A 19,683-nucleotide genomic window follows, 5' to 3' on the forward strand; every position below is an offset into this window, starting at 1 on the left:
ACTGGCTCTGAACTGCTTTCTGTCCCAAGCCTGTGAGTCGTGCACGGTGCCCCGCTGTGGACTCACGGGGCACGTTCTGAGGGCGAGCACACTCACCTTCTTGCGCCGTCCGCCCAGGCACCGGCCGTCTCCGCACCTGTCAGGCCCAGCTGCACACCGTCGCCATTGTCCAGGAGTTCTCTCCTTAAGACGTTTCCTTTGTTAAAGGCACTCTTTGTTGGTTTCTCGAGGTGACTTCAGAACTAGGTTTCTGTAAATGTGCAACCCTCAGATTCCACTGAAGTCTCTTTGCCCTCTGTTCATTTCACAACGTCGTGAGCGGGTTGCATTGCGTCTTTTCTGCTGAACTGCGGTTTTCCTTGCAGGCAGGGCCGTGCCCTCCACGGTGTGGAATCCTTCCCTGCGTCTCCCCTTGCGCCGTGGACCGTCAGATGGGATGAGTATGTTCATGCCTTCTGTCATTCAGCAGAAGTGGGTAGAGTGCCAGGTCTGCCAGGCTCTGGAGACGCTGCAGCGGACAGACGCTAAAGGGCCTTGTTATCATGGAGCCCATGTCCTTGTGAGGGACTGAAAGAAGAGCTGGGAGACGGGCAGGAAGCAGGCAAAGGGAAGAGTGAACAGAGAACTTTAGGACGTAGTAAGTGCTGAGGAGGAAGTGCAGCAGCAGACGGGACAGTGGGCGGTGGGGATGTGCTCAGGGAGGCTCCATGGTGGCGTGGGCTGAACGGTGGCCCCTTCCCAAATGCCTTTGTTGAAGTCCTCGCCCCAGCGTCTCAGAATGGGAACGTATTTGGAGAGAGAGGTAATCAAGTGAGAATGAGGTCCCTGGGCAGGGGTGTGGGGTGGGGAGGGGGAGGCTAAAAAGGGAAATTTCTTTCTTTTTTTTTTTTTGAGACAAAGTTTCACTTTTGTTGCCCAGGCTGAAGTGCAATAGCCAATCTCGGCTCACTGCAACCTCTGCCTCCCAGGTCCAAGTGATTCTCCTGCCTCAGCCTCCCAAGTAGCTGGTATTGCAGGCACACGCCACCGGGCCTGGCTAATTTTTGTCTTTTTAGTAGAGACGGGGTTTTACCATGTTGACCAGGCTGGTCTCGAACTCCTGACTTCAGGTGATTTGCCCACCTTGGCCTCCCAAAGTGCTGAGATTACAGGCGTGAGCCACTGCGCCCAGCCTAATATAGCTTTAATATAATTTTAATTTACTTTATCTCGATGTCTGGTTCTAAGGTCACCTGTTTTTTACTTGGGATTTATGGGTGTGAAGTGCATTCTCAAGACCTAGGACAGGTCACTATGCTCTATAAAACTTACTGAGTCAGGTAGGAAGCCCACCTGCTACTATAATCTCATTTGCAGTTATAACAATGCCCAGAGACAGATGTAAATTCTGTAGTATTAAGCCATTTAGTCTGGACAAGCAAGGTGGCTCACACCTGTAATCCCAACAGTTTGGGAGGCCAAGGTGGATGAATTGCTTGATCATAGGAGTTTCAGATGAGTGTGGAAAACATAGCAAGACCCCATCACTACAAAAATTTTTTAAAACCATTAGCTGAGGATGGTGGCATGTGCCTGTAGTCCCAGCTACTAGAGGGGCTGAGGTGGGAAGATTGCTTGAGCCCAGGAGGCGAATGTTGCAGTGAGCTGAGATTGAGCCATGGCATTCCAGCCTGGGCAACCGAGTGAGACCCTGTGCCCCCTTCCCCCGCAAAAAAAGGTTATTTAATCTTCCCCACTACCCTTGTGAAGGAGATACTTTTATCTCTGTTTTACCTCAGGGGAAACAGTCAAACAGTTGGGGGAGGTTGAGATGTTGACCCAAGATGGTACGAGTAGTATCTAGTGGAACCGGGATTCACACCCAGGCCGATCAGCTTCAGAGCTTCCCTTACAAATGTTATCATTTGTTTACTTTTAAAAAGTGTAAAATCTATAGAATAACTGAAAGAATGGTGCAGCGAATACCTGTGTACCCTTCACCCACGTTCATCCTCCTGCTTCCTCTTCCTCTCCCCTGTCTCTCTCCATACACATACACCCTCTTCCTCTCTCTTTCTTTTGCCAGATCATCTGAAAGAAGGTGGTTGATCACAGCACAGCTAATAGTTCTCTCTGAAACTTTGTGGAACAGGTGTCCTCTCCTGCACCTGGGAAGACATGAGCACGCCTGAGAAAATTCAGTGTCAGTCAGATTACATCACTGGATATGCACTCCATGCGTAATTCCCTCGGTGTTGTATTTTTTTTTTTTTTCCAGGCAGGATCCACACAGCATTCATGCATTGCATTTGGCTTTGTGTCTCTTTAGTGTCCCCCAGCCCAGCTCCCCATAGCTCTCCATGACATCGAACCCTCTGAGGGGCCCTGGTCAGTTGTCCTAGAGAACACACAGATAGATTTGGCTGATGCATTCCTTGGGGTTGGATTTACATCCCACCTCCAGCTGGGACTCCACGCAGGTGATGTGTGCTTCCCACCACGTCAAACGGGAGACACATCGGTCAGCTCTTCCGGCTGTTGGTGACAGATGGCTCCACTGTGAAGCCTTACCTCTTCTCTGTGACTGATAAGTCATCCGTGGAGTGGCGCTTTGGGTTTTGGGAACACAGATGCTCCTCGACTTACGATGGGCTGCATCCCAATAAACCCATCACAAGTTGAAAATACTGTGAGTTGGCTAACACAGTGAAACCCCATCTCTACTAAAAGTACAAAAAATTAGCCGGGCGTGGTAGCGGGCACCTGTAGTCCCAGCTACTTGGGAGGCTGAGGCAGGAGAATGGTGTGAATCTGGGTGGCGGAGCTTGCAGTGAACCGAGATCACGCCACTGCACTCCAGCCTGGGCGACAGAGTGAGACTCTGTCTCGGAAAAAAAAAAAAAAAATACTGTGAGTTGAAAATGCGTTAAATACCCATAATCTACCAAGTATCGTAGCTCAGCCTAGCTGACCTTAAATATGCTCAGAAGACTTGCATTTGCCTACAGTTGGGCAAAATCATCTAACATGAAACTATTTTATAATAAAGTGTTGAATATCTCGTGGAAGATATTATTGGATACTGTACTGAAAGTGAAAAACAGAATGGTTATATTGTTGCTGAAATATGGTTTTTACTGAACATGTGTTGCTTTTGCAGCACCATGAAGTCAAAAAATCTTAAGTGGAATCATTGTAAGTCGGAGACCATCCTGTTTCCCGATGACCTTTTACTCAATGGATTTGATCCGGATCCACTGGGATCCACTGTTGATCCCCGATCCTCGCCTGAATCACTTATTACACTGGGGGTTACAGTGTGATGATTTTCTAATTCTGCCCTTCTGTCTACACTTAGTATACACGCAGATTCTTCTGCAGAGAAGAGCCTTCCCTTTTCTTCCTCCTACTTTTCCTCTTCCTCCTCCTCCTCTTTCCTTTCATTTCCCTCTCATCACTAGGGAATCAGATATTTTTGAAATTTAGTGTGTTACCATCTGTTACAATCATTCTTTTTGAAGTTGCAAAATTGTCCTGCTGTGGTCGGTGGGATCCCCTTGAAGTTGGCTTCTGTTTCCTTTCGACCTGACATCACTGAGCTTCGAGCACTGTAGAAAGAGAACTCGCAAAATGCCTCCTGTCCGGGCAGGCGGGGCCAGGGCTGCAGCTGTGCTGTCGGGCTGTCGTCCTGTGGCCCAGCTGCTAGCTGCTGCCAGGCTGTGGAGTATCAGGTGCCTATCTCCAGACCTTCGGAAATGGAAAGTCGGCTTCGTGACTCATCGGAAGGATAAATCGCTTTCCTTTTCCTTTTGTCTGCATGCCAGAGAGCTGAGTTTGGTTTTTGTGGCATTCATACTCCCTTGCCTGTGCTGGAAGGAAATGGCTCCCTCAGGGAAAGAGACGATGGTGATTAAAAACACATCCTCCAGGTGGTCGGTGAAGAGGTATCAAATGAGCATTCAGAGAGAGGGGCTTCTTTGTGACACTGCAATAATTATGTCAGACAAGTGATTACAGTATATAGTGTTTCAGAGCTTCCAAACATAGTAAGTAATTAAAGTTCAGATGTATTTTCAAACGTGCTATTGAGACTGGGATCTCGTTTTGGCAAGGCGTATTTTTTGTGAGGTGCCAGAGGTCCAGTTAACCCAAGAAGTTATTCCGCCCCACACTGGCTCACCTTGCCGCAGAGGCTCTTGAAATGACTGCCTTCTGCCCCCTTTCCTCCTGTCTCCTTCAGGCGATGGATTTAGAAGTTCCGGTGCTGGCCAGGAACATCCCCGGGAATGCTGCCGTGGTGAAGCATGAAGTCACAGGGCTACTGTTTTCCAATCCTCAGGTAAAGAAAAGTTCTTTCCCTCCATTCACTCACCTCGTCTGAATAGTTTTCCTGTGTTTAATGGAGAGAGTCTTTCTGTTAGCGCTCAGTATTCCTGTCCTAGCCGGAGCCCTGCAGAAAGCGTGCTATCTTCTGTTATCACCTGGGCAGCTGCCTGGGTGTGCCACTAGCAGAAGCCTAGGGAACAGGAGCATTGAGTTGCATTCTTGATTCTGTTGCCAAGTTGCTGTACAGAGCTGGGAAAGATACGTCACCTCTGAGATGTCTGGATTTCTGATTTCTGAAATGGGTAGTCTCAGATACAACCTTGTATTTATGGAACATCTGCTGGCTTTCAGAGGACGAGCGCTTATGTGATCACTTTTCATTCCTTGAAACAAATGCACAAACTATGCAGGGTTCCTGCGTAAATACATGAACATGTGTGTACATCGGGAAATAGAAGAAAGGGCCATGTACCTGTCCCTTGATTTAGCTGGTTATCCGGTGACTTCTGGGGTACACGTGTGCCATCACCTTCCAGGAGCATGGAAAGGTATTGCCCAGTGTAGGGGGCCACAGATGGTTCTGGGGATTCGTCCTCCAGGGTTTGCCTGCATCCGACACCCAGAGTGCCTCCTGCAGAGAGTGACCCTGGCCGAGTCTCCAAGCCCCACTTTGCCTTCCGGATAAGTGAAGCTTATTGTAACACCTGCCTCTTAGAGTTGTGAGATGCGCTGAATGCGTTGATGGCAGAGCTTTAGTGGTGCGCACGACACATGCCCAGAGCTCACTAAACACCAGTGTTATCAAAAGGGAAGGTGTTGGCTGGGTGCAGTGGTGCACTGGCTCACGCCTGTAATCCCAGCACTTTGGGAGGCTGAGGCGGGAGGATCATTTGAGGTCATGAGTTTGAGACCAGCCTGGGCAACATGGTGAAACCCTGTCTCTACTAAAAAGATTTAAAAAAAAAAAAAATGCTGGGCGTGGTGCATGCCTGTAATTCCAGCTACTCGGAGGCTGAGGCAGGATAATCACTTGAACCCGGGAGAGGGAGGTTACAGTGGACCAAGATTGCGCCACTGCACTGTGTCTGGGCAACAGAGTGAGACTCTGTCTCAAAAAAAAGGAAGGCATTGTCACTTCGTATCCCTAGTAAATAAAAATCTTTTTTTTTTTTTTTTTTTTAATTTCAGGAGTCTCTAATGCAACAGACACAGTGCAGTGGTATGATCATGCCTTACTACAGCCTTGACCTTCTGGGCTCAAGCGATCCTCCCACCTCAGCCTCCTAAGTAGCTAGGACTACAGACATGCGCCACCACACCTGGCTAATTTTGTTTATTTTTTGTAGAGACAGGATCTCATACTTGCCCAAGGCTGGTCTCTGTAGCGACTCCCTGCTTGGCCTCCTGATGCAGAAGTTATAAGCGTGAGCACCACGTTCAGCGAAAATTAGCTTCTTAAAAAAATATTAGCTTCTACTACTAACCGTCTTTATTAAAGCACATATGCTCTTCCAAAATCCAGAAAGCTATGCTTCAAAACTGAAAACTCAAATACTTGAATATTCAGTTTTTAAGATTTCCTGCAGCAGATGTTTAATTCAAGTTCACTTTCCCTTTCTGTAGTGTGATGACGTGTCATGCTTTTCACTGCCTGCTTCTCACAGAGTTGTAAACAAATTCCAGCACAAACAACATGAAAGCTTCATGGGGCGGTGGGTGGTGGGGGGTGGTGGGGGGTGGTGGGGGGTGGTAGGGGGGTGGGGGGTGGCAGGGGGGTGGGGATAGAGATTGCAAGCCGTGAGGTATCAGCAAGTCGTGAATGAATGCACTGACCATCCCGGGAAGGGGAAGGAAATAGCAAAGGTGGGACCCAGGCATTTGTCTGTTATTGTCTACAAAAGGCGTAGGTAGCACTGAAGGCTTCTCTTTTGATAGTAATATCTAAAAGCCCAAATAATATCCGGATAGGAAGAGTTTTCAGTAGTTACTTGTTGATTCTCCAAACAAAGGCTTATTGCTTTTTACCATACTCTATATCTCTCAAAATCAACTCCAGCCAAGCTTCAGGTCAGCGAATATTATTAATCTCCACTCTGGCAAAGTGTTCTGGATTTTTTTTTTTTTTTTCCGTCTCCCAAAAGGCAACGTCTATTTACTTTATAATTCAAAGGACCAAAGAAAGCACTCCAAGTTTATCGGTGAACGTCTGAATAGCAATCCCTTGTAAGTGGATATATTAGGCTGAACAGGAGAATGAAAGCAGTTTGGCTCTTCCTATTTCACACAACCTCTTGTAAGATATTGCATTTAATGTTTGCAAATCACTATCGTGCCTCCAATGTATTCAGGTCATTTCTGCTAGTTACTGGCTTCCTGTGAGCCATCAGACACAACTCTGCAGCACTCAGGGAGTCTAGTTGCAGACTTATTTTGTTTCCAGCACTTTCATGTTCATTTCACAAAAGACGTTAAAAAAAATCAAACTCTTCTGGTTTTATGTTGGGGGAGGCTGTGATTCTTAGCACATGTTGAAAGAGTGCGCTAGACATGGATGTCGCACCTGGTTTAGTTTGGTTTTCTTTACAGTCTCCTTCCAGTTTTACCTAGCACGGGGTAGGAGCTGTTGCTTTAAAAACAATATGCATTTTAAATAAGTCAGGGACTATGGTTCTATGAATCTGGACTAAGAAACTCAGATGAAAGGAACCACTAGTGGGTTGCCAGTGTTGGCAAGATTAATGTTAAATATGAGGCCGGGCACGGTGGCTCACGCCTGTAATCCCGGTACTTTAGGAGGCTGAGGTGGGTGGATTGCCAGAGGTTAGGAGTTCGAGACAAGCCTGGCAAACATGGCAAAACCCTGTCTCTACTAAAAATATGAAAATTAGCCAGGTGTGGTAGCGGGTGCCTGTAACCCTGGCTACTCGGGAGGCTGAGGCAGGAGAATCACTTGAACCTAGGAGGTGGAGGTTGCAGTGAGCCAAGATTGTGCCGAGATTGCACCAATGCACTCCAGCCTGGGTGACAGAGCTGGGTATCTCAAAAATAAATAAATAAATAAATAAATAAATAAATAAATAAATAAATAAGTATTTCCATATGCTTTGGAACCTGCATTCCATTTTTAAAGAAGGAATGTCCATGTCAGAGCGGCAGCCTTAGTTATGTACGCATATGGAGTATATTTTACCATGCTTGCTATTCAAATCACTGTTAAATGTGCAGTTAGTCATTCTGCATTCACTTTTATTTTCTAATTGAGAATGTAAAGAAACCTGGTGTAAAAAGATGAAGTTCAACATGTTAGACTGTACGTTTAATACCCCAGTTAACTATTTTTCAAAACAGAAAACTGATTTTACATACAGTAAAGGATGTGGGTGACTGTTAACGGGCATTCCTTATTCTTTTCATTTTGTGAATCTTTTATAAAATGGTATTAGTCAGGGTTCCCCAGAGAAACAGAACCAGTAGGAGATATATATAAATATGTGAGGAGATTTCTTATAGCAATTGGCTGACATGATTATGGAAGCCAGAAATTTCCATTATCTGTTGTCTGCAAGCTGGAGGTGCAGGAAAGCCAGTGGTGCAATTCAGTACAAGGCTAAAGCGCCCAAGAATCAGGGGTGTGAATCCAAAAGAAGGAGGTCAGCATATGGAAGAGACACCTGCACCTCTGTGTTTATCAAAGCACCATTCACAATAGCCAAGGTATGGAAGCAACCTAAGTGTCCATCAGCAGATGAATGTATGAGGAAAATGTGGTACATATACCCAGTGGAGTCCTATTCAGCCATAAAAAAGAAGGAGCTATGTCACTTATGGCAACATGGCTGGAACTGGAGGAAATTATAGTAAGTGGAATAAGGCAGGCAAAGAAAGATGAATATCGTACATTCTTGGAGTCTGAAAGGCTGAGACTCAGGAGCTCAGATGTCTCCATGCAGAAGGAGATAGATGTCCCAGCTCAAGAAGCAGGAAGATCTCCCTTCCTCCGCCTTTTTGTTCTATTCGGATTGGATGGTGCCGGCCTGCATTGCTGAGGGTGCAGCTTCCCTCTTCAGTTCACAGATTCAAATGCTAATCTCTTCCCGAAACAGCCTCACACACACACCCAGAAATAAGGCGCCACCAGCCATCTGGACATCCCTCAGCCCAGGCACACTGACACATAAAATTAACCATCATGAAAACTAAACCAACAAAAGGAATAGAAATGTGACCTTTTTTTTTTGGGAACCATAACATACATTCTGTGGGTCAGGCAGTTTTTTTGGTAACCAGGACTCTGTCCCCCTCCACCCTTGCTGACACTTGTGTCCTACGGTGGCCTTGTGTGTGTGCCCCTGTCCCCCTCCTCCCTTCCCAGCGCTTGTGTCCTATGGCGGCCCCGTGTGTATGCGCTCCAGTGAGGGGTCACACACGTCATGCCTTCGAGGGTGGAGTGAGCTGCCTTGTATGGTGGGATCGGGGCAGTCACACGTTCTCCTAGCTGTCTGTTGCAGACCTGCAGGGCTAGCTCTGGGTCCAGACACAATGTCCAGAGTCTTTGAATGAATATTCACATCTCGTGTAAGAAGGAACAGGACGAAGACACCGGCAATGGTTATAGCAGAGCCTCAATTAGCCTGGGCAGCAGCAGTGAGGTCTTTGGGGAAAGACGTGCTGACAAACAGATGTGGGCAAGGAACGAGTGGAGGGAGTTGAACACAGCGTGGCCTGTGCCGTGCAGGAGGTTCAAGCTTAGGTGTCTGGAGGGCACACAGGTATGCAGGGGGTGAAGTGGCCTGGTCAGGTGCAACCCTAGGGACCCTCGGGTCAGACATGCAGCCCTTGCTGCTGTTGAAGAGCGGCTGAAAGTCTGATTCTTATGTGGGTATTACCAATTTATAAATGTAGACAACTCAGTCAAATTCTAAAATGATTCCTTTTTTTTTTTTTTTTTTTTTTTTTTTTTTTTGAGATGGAGTCTCTCTCCATCCAGCCCAGGCTGGAGTGCGGTGGTGTGATCTCGGCTCCCTGCAACCTTGGCCTCCCGGGGTGCAAGCGATTATTCTGTCTCAGCCTCACGAGTAGCTGGGACAACAGGTGTGCTCCACCATGCCCGCTAAGTTTTGTATTTTTAGTAAAGACAGGGTTTTACCATATTGGCCAGGCTGGTCTTGAACCCCTGATCTCATGACCTGCCCGCCTTGGCCTCCCAGAGTGCTGGGATTACAGGTGTGAGCCACTGTGCCCAGCCAAAATAATTCTTTTAAACATGATAGGGACGTAGTTACACATTTGTGGGGAGATTGACTGCCAGCCTGTGAGCTCTGCTCTGGATCAGGGATACCCCTTTTCCACTGACAAATGGGAAATGTCACTCAGCCAGAGTGCACTGTGCACACCAACGACAGTGGGTTACCCGAGGAGGACACAGCAAGGGTGACGTCTGGTCCCAGGGTCAGGGCTGCCTCTGGCCATCACTGTCCTCTTCACTCCAGACAGAAGAGGTGCCAGCTGTCGCAGGAGGGCCTGCTGTGGGTTCGGCAGTGGAATGGGGTTGAGTCCAGAGTCGTATGGGCCAGAAAATAGGAAGGACTTGATGTGATAAAACAACAATGGGACGCCGGGCGCAGTGGCTCACACTTGTAATCCCAGCACTTTGGGAGGCCGAGGCGGGTGGATCACTTGAGGTCAGGAGTTTGAGACTAGCCTGAGCAACATGGTGAAACCCCGTCTCCACTAAAATGCAAGAATTAGCTGGGCGTGGTGGCGGGTGCCTGTAATCCCAGCTACTCAGGAGGCTGAGGCAGGAGAATCGCTTGAGCCTGGGGGGTGGAGGTTGCAGTGAGCCGAGATCGCACCATTGCACTCCAGCCTGGGTGAGAGTGAGACTCCATCTCAAAACAAAAGCAAAAAGGTGTTTTTCTCTCTCTCTATGTGAAAATTAACGTGTGTTGGCTCCTATCATGCACAGGCACGTTAGGCAGAGAGCTTTTGTGGAGTTCTTACGATATTCCCAGCACTGAGCGAGGTCCTGGAGGTGAAGAAATGAAACAGAAAGGGTGCAAGTCCTCAGGAATGCACAGTCGGCTGTGGGTGGTGCGCAGATGGCAGAGCATAGCATCAGGTAGCGTGCCCTCTGCATTGTCAGCCCATCATGAGTGACACCTGTCTTAGTCTGTTCCGGCTGTGGTAACAGAACACCATAGACTGGGGACTTAGGCAACAAACATTTATCTCTCACAGTCCTGGAGGCTGCAATCCAAGATGGGCACCTGATAGACAGCTGTCTTCTCCCTGTGTCCTCACATGGTGGAAGGGCCGAGACAGTTCTCTGGGGTCCCTTTTATAAGGACACTAATCTCGGCCAGTTGTGCTGGCTCTTGCCTGTAATCCCAGCACTTTGGGAGGCCAGATTGCTTGAGCCCAGGAGTTTGGGGCCAGCCTGGCCACCATGGAGAAACCCTGTCTCTACAAAAAAAGTAAAATATTATCTGGGGGTGGTGGCAGACGCCTGTAATCCCAGCTACTCGAGAGGCTGAGATGGGAGGATCACTTGAGCCTAAGAGGTGGAGGCTACAGGGGAGCCATGATGGCGTGGCTGTCCTCTAGCCTGGGTGACAGAGTGAGACCCTGTCTCAAAACAGTACGTTAGACACCAATCTTTCCATCCTCATGACCCAGTCACCTCCCAAGACCTCACCTTCTGCCGTCCCCTTGGGGGTGAGCAGTTCAGCATATGAATTTGCAGAGACACAAACATTCACCCCACAATATGACCCCTTGTCAAATGTTCACCCTGTGATGGACATGGTTCCCGCTGCTTTACATGAATGGACTCCACGGACTCTCACAATGATGCCATGATGCCAACACCTTCATAATCACTGTTGGACTGGTGGGGGAACTGAGGCATGGAGAAGCCCAGTTAACTAGTTTGTAAGTGTCAGAGCCAGACGTGGAGCCTTGTGACCCTGGCATGTTGTGTTATTAGTGTGAAGAGATTGCTAGGGATGTTGAGCTGGGCCTCAAAGAACGAGATTCCCTAGGCAGGGAAAGGCATTCACAGTAGCGGGCGCCACCTGGGCAAAAGTTTAGGGGTGTGAGAATGCAATGCATTGGAAGAGTTAGGCGTAGTGAGTGTGGGAGGTGTTAGGGAAGGAATGGCCTAGGTGAAAGGGAACTCAGATGTAAGGAGCGTGGGGCATAGGGGAGTGTGGTGAGCAGAGTTCTGAGATGCCCTGTGGCCTCTGCCTCCTGGTGTTTGGCTGTTGTGGTAGGTTATATGGCAAGAGGGATTTTGCAGATGTGATTAAGGTAACTAATCAGTTGACTTTGAATCAATCAAAGATATGAACTGTGTGGGCCTGATCTCATCATCAGAGCCTTTTGAATTTAGATCTAGAGGCCAAGGACAGAAGAATTCAGAGAGACTGGGACCTGTGGAGGGAGCCACATGGCAAGGAACTTTGGGCAGCCTCTAGGAGCTGGGGGCGACCCCTCATTGACAGCCAGTGGGAGAAAGATGGCCTGGGTCCTACAACCACAGAAACTGAATTCTGCCGACAACTTTGTGAGCTTCAAGGAAGACTCTAAGCTCCAGACAGGAGCCCAGCCCAGCCCACACCTTGATCTCAGGCTCATGGGACACTGAGCTGAAAAGTCAGCTCTGCCGTGTCTGTGCCTGAATTTTGACCTGCAGAAACCATGAGACAATACATGGGTGTCATTTTAAGTCCCAAGTTTGTGGCTATTTGTTATGCAGCAATAGAAGACTAGTCCCAGAGGCGGGCGCAGTGGCTCACGCCTGTAATCCCAGCATTTTGGGAGGCTCAGGCAAGCACATTGCTTGAGCTCAGGAGTTCAAGAACAGCCTGGGCAACATGGCAAAGTTCTGTCTCTGCTAGAAAGAAAGAGAGAGAGAGAGAGAGAGAAATAAATTGGCCAGATGTGGTGGCTCGTGCCTGTAGTCCCAGCTACTGGGGAGGCTGAGGTGGGAGGATCGCTTTAACCTGGGTGATGGAAGTTGCTGTGAGCCTAGATCTTGCCACTGCACTCCAGCCTGGGTAACAGAGCAAAACCCTGTCTCAGAAAGAAAGAGAAAGAGAACTAGCTCTAGGAAGAAGGCAGGGGAAGAGTTTTCAGTGGTGCCAATGCAGCTGGCTGTGGAGGAGGAAAGAATGTGTTCACAGTGGCGGAGATGGGACCTCCAGAAAGAGGACTGTTTCAGGTAATTAATGCATCACATTTGAGATGATGGAAGATCGTTCAAGGGGATTCATAGGGTCTTGTTGGAGAAAACCTTATGTTTGTTTCCCCTGCAACCACTGCGTCTTTCTCCATCCAATGAGGGGCTGGGAGTAGGAGTCCCTGGTGCAATTGGAGAGGAGGAGACAGCAGAGTGCTCCTGGGAGCCAGGGCTGAGCTGAGAGGGCATGCAGACCAGCCAGCACCCCTGCCTGAAACGCCCCAGGGGTGGCCGGCTGCACTTGGAAGAAAGGCCAGACTTTTTCTGATGGCCACCAAGCTGTCCCTGAGCTAACCGCTGCCTACCACTCTGCCTTTGCTGCTCTGCGGCCACGTGGGCATCTCTGCTCCTCCCTCACGGGTAACTTGAGTCCACAGCCTCTTTTCACCACCCTTCCCCATCTTATTTTCTTGTTTCCGTCCTGGCTTGCTCCCCACACCCTCCTCCCCAAACCCCTCAGACTGTTAGATCCAGGAGAGCAATTTCTCCAACTGTAAAATGGGGAAGCGAGGCCTCACCTGGGGGTTTTGTGCTCTTCCGCACGCAGCCCCAACACCTGGGCAGCGCCTGGCACTGAATGTGTGTTGACAGGTGAGTGCTAAGCGCAGGGTCCTGGGGTGGGGGTAGCAGCTGTTGGCGCAAAGATGATGGGAATCTGGAGGGAAGTTTGCCTTAGGGAGCTTATGAGGACAGCCTACCAAACTGAATAAAAAACCATTTTAAAAAAATGATGATTAAGCATATTCAACCCCGGTAGGAACAGAATAATCTCTATTTTTATATACCTCACCCCTGGAAAACTTCAATTTAAGCAAAGCCTTCCAGACCTACTAAAGATTGATTTTTCATTACCACCACAATCCTGTTATTTCTCCTTTTAAGAAGTAGAAAAGTGTTGAGCTGTTTTCCTAGATATTTTATTGCTCTGTTTTATAGCTTCGAAATTAAAATCCATTTGACATTTAATAGAAACTGTGAATCTATACACTCTCCCAGGGTCAGACTTTTAAAGTGTAGCTCAAACCTATTTTGCTGGGAGGTTCTGTTTGAATGGTGCACAGAAAAACTTAAGTTCTGGGATAATGACGATGACCAGAGCTAGCATTTGTCCAGTGGGTATTCTGGGTCGGGCTCTGGCTGTAGTGTTCTATGTCTATGTGACTGGCATTTCCACTAAAGATAGCTTATTTTTCTTCAAACACTAATGGCTTTAATAGTCAGTCAACAGTTTAACGTTTGGGAAATGTGAGGCCCTAGGGAAAACATCAGCCTCCAAACTTTCATTCAGGCAGGGCTGGGCTGAGATCTCAAGTTTTGCACTTGGGAGCTGAGTGATCCTGGACGCTTCTCCTGTCCTCTGCTCCGTGCTTCTTCGGGAGAGTGGAGATAATGACCTCTTTTTGGGGAATAGCTGAGGGAGGGCACATGCACCATTGCCTCTCTCTTCCCCTGGGACAAAAACGGAGAATAGTCCACCGCATTCACCGCACTAGGGGAAGCCGTGGAGTATGGAAAGCACTTATATTTAATTGTGGAGACCAGCCCACAGCAGGATTCCGCCCAGTGCAGGGCACTGCGAACCCAGGGAGTAATTCCTATCTCACTCTCACTTACAGTCACGTTCTACTTACGGATTTGGGGAGGCGACTGGCCAACATTACGTAAAATATCAGTTCTCTCTTATTTTTAAAAAATGTTTTAACATAACGTCTATAATTCTTGGAAATTAAACGCATCCAGGATGTGTAAGCACCAGCCAGTGACAGCACACAGTAGGTCCTCAGCATGAAATCCGAGATGGAGACCCTGCTGCGTTGACTGGATTTCCAGTTAAGCCTAGAGGAAACGTGGGGCAAAGCGTGTGTGAACTAAATTGGAGGTTAATGCAAAACTTACGTGGATTTGGAAGTAGTGTGACCTGATTGCTTATTGTGCGATATTGGGAAGCATCTGAGAGTGGAATAATAATAATACAAGCACACCAGGCTGGGCACAGTGGCTCACGACTGTCATCCCAGCACTTTGGGAGGCCAAGGCAGGTGGATCACTTGAGGTCAGGAGTTCGAGGCCAACATGGCAAAACCCCGTCTCTACTAAAAATACAACAAATTAGCTGAGCAGGGTGGCAGGTGCCTGTAATCCTAGCTACTCAGGAGGCTGAGGCATGAGAATCACTTGAACCCAGAGGGTGGAGGTTGCAGTGAGCCAAGATCATGCCACTGCACTCCTGCCTGGGTGACAGTTCGAGACATCGTCTCAAATAATAATAATAATAATAATAATACTAGGACAACAGATGTAAACCTCACTGGAGCAGCGTAGGGACAGCCTGTGTGGGGGCTGTGATTGGGTGCCCAGGCTGGTGTATTGTTAGGGACACAGATTCTCCAGTGAGCTAGAGACGGTGGGTCCCTTGCCTCGGGCCAGTTGGGAGGGTTGAGGAGCTGGGTGAGAACTGGGTCTGACTGCAGAGCCTGAGCTCAGGCTGGGAGCACAAATGGCCCTGCTCTCCCTTCCCTGCTGCTGCCCTGGCACCTCCTCCTCACTGTGCCTCCCCTTTCCTGCTGTGCCTCCCTTTTTCTCTCCCTCTCCCTCTGTCTCATCATCTCCTTGTCTGTCGCTGTCTGTTGCTGTAGCCTTCCTCCCCTTCAGTCTCTGTTCCTGTCTCGTTGTCTGTTCCTCTGTCTCTGTTTCTGCCTCTATCTCAGGCTCTGGCTCTCTCTCTCGCTCTGTGTCTCTGTCTCTCTTCCTGTCTCCCTCCCTCCCCTTCTCTCCTGTTTTCTACCTGTTTTCTGAAGTTGTTCTCACCCTGATTCTGTCTGTGTTCGTGGCAGAAGGGACCATTTCTGAGCCCCACCCTGGGTGTAGATGCCCCTGGATGCAGCATGAGGTGGGAAGGAAAGCCCCTGGCTGACTGCGCAGCCCCTGCGGCAGGTACGCACCGAGCCGGGTGTGCACCAAGCTGAGCGTGCACAGAGCTGCGGCGCAGCGAGCAGGACCAGGACGCGGGTGAGCCACGAGGTGGGGCTCACTGCTCAGACACGGATGCTGGGCTGTCACCAAGGTGCGGAGGCCCTCGGGGCTCCTCCTGGCCGCCTCACTCCTGACCAAGCAGGGAGCATCCTGCTTGCATCGCGTCTGGAATTCTCTGAAAATACAGAGAGAGAGAAGAGCTTCCTTCCCTCTGTGAGCTCAGTCCCCACTTCTGAGAACAGGAGGAGGCATCTCTGCGTCATCCTGACACTTGCTTTCCGCCATCTCCTGGGCCTTCGCGTGGGTGCACCTGTTGCTGTGCAAAGCCTGCTGGGCACCTGCCAGGAGTGTGAGCCCGCAGGCTCCAGCTGGGAACTGTGAATAGTTGAGGGGCCAGGCATGGAGAGACCCTCCCCCCCCCCTGCCTCTGCCTCTGCCTGTGTACGCTTCCTGGAGGCCTCCTGGTGATCTGTGTCAGCACTGACAAATGCAGTCCCTGGTAGGCGGCGTGCTTGCCTCGCATCAAAACAACACTGCTGTAGGAATCAACTCCGAAGGCCGTTTCTGGGGTATCCTGGAATTCAGAAGGAGGAGGATGGTGACTTGTTGGCACTGGTAGAAGCCGGGCCAGGGTCCTGTGGAGGACCCCCGTGGGCTGCAGCCTTAGGGATAACGCCGCAGGGGGACGCCTGCCTGGAGCCTCAGCCCCTGCTTGTTGCAGGTGCGTGCACAAGCCGCCGGGCACACCATCCTGGGTCCGGGGCTCCCAAGCCCGCCGCGCTCTCTTCCCTGAGCCCTGCTTCCCTTCTGTCCCACTTCTCCTGAGCTCTGTCTCCAAACGCAGCTGGACCCCATCTCCACTGGACTCCCAACCGAGGCGCTGTGGGCTCCTGCCCGGGCTGTTCCAGCAGCCACCTCCTTCCAGCCCGCCCACTCCCTCCCCGCAGCCACAGGCACCAAGTGAAAGTCCGCTTCTATCCCGCAGCTGAGGGCCCTCTGGTGACTTCCCCATTGGACCTAGAAGAAAATGCCACTTCTTCTCTGGCTTCTGAGGCCTTGCACGGCCCGCGCCGCCCCCTCCTCGTTCCAGGCTTCTCTGTCCGCTACCTGAGTTCTGCTCACCCTCGGTCTCTAACCGAGCTGCGCCCGCGGCGGGCGCCTCCTCAATTGTTTCTTGGTTGAAATCACCCTGAAAGGACTTTTCTTGGCCACCCAGTGTTACTGGGGTTCCCACTTGGGTTTCCTCTGTCCCTGCACGTGTGTCTGAATACACTGAACTCTTCGCCATCTATAAACCCCAGTCCCCAGCCTGGAAGCTTCCCGAGGGCAGCAATCAGGCATGTTTACTGATCAGCTCTCCCTCGCAGGGACCCTGGTGTGGACTGGATGCTCAGTGAGTACTGGAAGGGATGACTATGCCCCAGCGTACAAGGGGCAACCCTTCCAAAGGGCATGTTTCGCTATTTTCATCTGATAGTGAGCGATGCAGCACGCCACACAGTTGTACTTAACTGCTCTCTTTACTTTTTCTTTTCGAAGTCGCAGATGACAGCAGTCATCCCGCCCAATCATTGGCACCTGTCAGATTTTATCCCCATGCCTAGCAAGTAGTCTCTGACAGTTTCATGCCAATCACAGGTACTGGTGCTGAGTGCCACGCGGCAAAATGACAGGATTGCCTTCTCCTGCCTGGGTGCTTAGATCCCATGTAAATCCCTTTGGCTCAGAAATTGTCTTTCTTTTGCCCTCCCTTCCTCTCTCCCTCCCTTTTTCCTTCCTTCATCTCCCTCCTTTCTTCTTCCCTCCTTTTCTTCATCTGTTCTTTGCTCCCATTTTCTTTGATTTCTCTCCCTCCTTCCTTCCTTTCTCCCTTCCTCCCTCCTGACTTCCTTCTTCCCCTCCTCCTCCCTCCCTCCCTCTCAACTTCCCTCCCTCCGTAACTCTCTCCTTCCCTCTCTCCTTCTCTCCCTTCCTCTTTCTCCCTCCCTCCCTATCTACCTCCTTCCCTTCCTCCCTTGCCTCCTCCCTCCATTTCTCCCTCCCTTCTTCCCTCCTTTCCTCTGTCCCTCCCTCCCTAATTCCCTCCCTTCCTCCCTTCTTTACTCCCTTTCTCCCTCCATCCCGCCCTCTGTCCCTTCCTCTCTCCCTTTCTCCCTCTCTCTCTTCCTCCCTTCCTTTCTCCCTCCCTTCTTCTCTCCCTCCCTCCCCTCCTCTCTCCCTTCCTGTGCGCCACTGCCCTCATCATTCCTCATTAGTGAGCTCAACTTTCCTTTGAGTTTTGCCAGGAGAATCCGTTGTTTGCACTTTATACAGGAGCATGGTCTCTGGTGTTCCCTGAATCTCTGTAGTGTCGCTACCACGTGTCTGAATGCGCAAGCTGTCCCTTGGGGACCTTGGACTGCAGTGGAACTGGGCTGCATTCGGAGCAAAGCCATGAGATGACCAGCATGCCAACAGGAAGTGGCAGCTGCTCTAATGGACCCCATCACCTCAGGAGGGCAGCATTGGGAGACCTTATTTCTTGCTCTCCTGGAGGCCAGAGCTGGTTGTTTGGTCTGTGACCACTGCCCGTGTGGTCACTCAGAGCCCTGGCTCCTTCCGTGACCTGGCTGCAGCTCCGTGTGTATGTAGCTGCTGGGGAGAGAGAAGACAGGGTCCACCATGGGAGGTACGTGTGACCTGGGCTGGAGGGAGCACATGCCCCTCTCCGCTCATGCTCCCTTGGCTGCAACCTGGTCACATCACGCCCGCTGCGAGGGAGGCTGGGAATTGTGGCCTGGGAAGAACGGGGGAGCAACTGTATGACTGGGTGCTCCTCCTTTCATCCCCAAAGACTGAGGCTAACGTGTTCTGGGAGAAAAAAAGACAGAAAACAAGACCCGTCATTAGGAAGATGGCTAGCATCTATTGAGTGCTTGCTCTACAGATACAAATGTTATGCGTGGATTATCTTGTTTAACCTGCACAATGACAAATGAGCTCTTACCAGCCCCATTTGCTAGACAAGCAAACCAGGCACAGAGGAGTTAACTTCCTCAAGGCCCAGAACCTGGTAAAAGGTGCCGCTGAGGTTCATACTGTGCTTTTCAGCTTTGTTAAGGTTGATTGACAAATTTAAAGATTGTCGACATGTATGGTATACCACTTAGTGTTTTGCTATGTGCGTCAATTGTGCAAAGATTAAATCGAGCTAATTAACATTTCCATCCCCACACATACTTTTTTGTTGTAATGAGAATATTTAAGATCCACTCACTTAGCCACTTTCAAGTACACTAGAGTCACCAGGCTGCCCCATAGGTTTTCAGAATGTGACCCTCCTAACTGAAACTTTGGAACCATTGACCAGTATCTCCTCGTTTCCTCTCCTGCAGCCCCCCAGCCGCTGGTAACCACCCTCCCACTCTGTTTCTATGAGGTTGATTTTAAGAATCTGCCTATAGGTAAAATTATTAAGTATTTGTCTTTTCTGGTTTTTGGGTTTTTTTTGAGATGGAGTCTCAAAATTGGCTGGAGTGCAGTTGTACAATCTCGGCTCACTGCAACCTCTGCCTCCTGGGTTCAAGCGATTCTCCTGCCTCCGCCTCTCCAGTAGCTAGGATTACAGGCTCGCGCCACCACACCTGGATAATTTTTGTATTTTTAGTAGAGATGGGGTTTCACTGTGTTGGCCAGGCTGGCTGGTCTTGAACTCCTGACCTCGCAATCCACCCGCCTCGGCCTCCCAAAGTACCAGGATTACAGGCGTGAGCCACTGTGCCTGGCCCATCTTTCTGTGTTTTTTAAATGTAGGTTTTAATTTTTGTGGGTCCATAGTAGGTATATGTATTTTGGAGGTTCGTATTTTGACAGACATGCAGTGCATAATAATGGCGTCAGGGTATGTCTTTCTGTGTTCTTAACCATTATACTACTGTCTGTATTAGGATAAGTGGAATCTGATCTTTTTAATTAAAAGTAAGTTTTATGTTATATGAACACTTTATAGAAAAATTGAAAACGTACAAATTAAAAATACCCATAACTTACAATTTGGAGACAGCCTCCTATTTTCCCAGCATGTTCTCGTTAGGACTTATGCAGGCATGATGTATCCTTTCTGCGAAAGGCCCCTCTGCCCAGGGAGTTCTGCAGCCTCTCGGTTGCCTGGCACGTGCCAGAAGCTA

General features: G+C 49.6%; 1 protein-coding gene across 7 annotated transcripts in view; it reads left to right on the plus strand.

The window, feature by feature from the left end:
- Positions 1-19,683, plus strand: part of GLT1D1 (glycosyltransferase 1 domain containing 1) — a 128,682-nt gene that overhangs the window by 90,814 nt on the left and 18,185 nt on the right. For all 7 annotated transcript variants that reach the window (XM_031650929.1, XM_009182048.2, XM_003907383.3 and 4 more), the window contains one exon: positions 4,220-4,318. In XM_031650929.1, coding sequence (XP_031506789.1) covers positions 4,220-4,318 — 99 coding nt within the window. The remainder of the gene's footprint in view (positions 1-4,219; positions 4,319-19,683) is intronic.

The sequence above is a fragment of the Papio anubis genome, chromosome 9, assembly GCF_008728515.1.
Source record: "Papio anubis isolate 15944 chromosome 9, Panubis1.0, whole genome shotgun sequence".
NCBI classification, from domain to species: domain Eukaryota; kingdom Metazoa; phylum Chordata; class Mammalia; order Primates; family Cercopithecidae; genus Papio; species Papio anubis.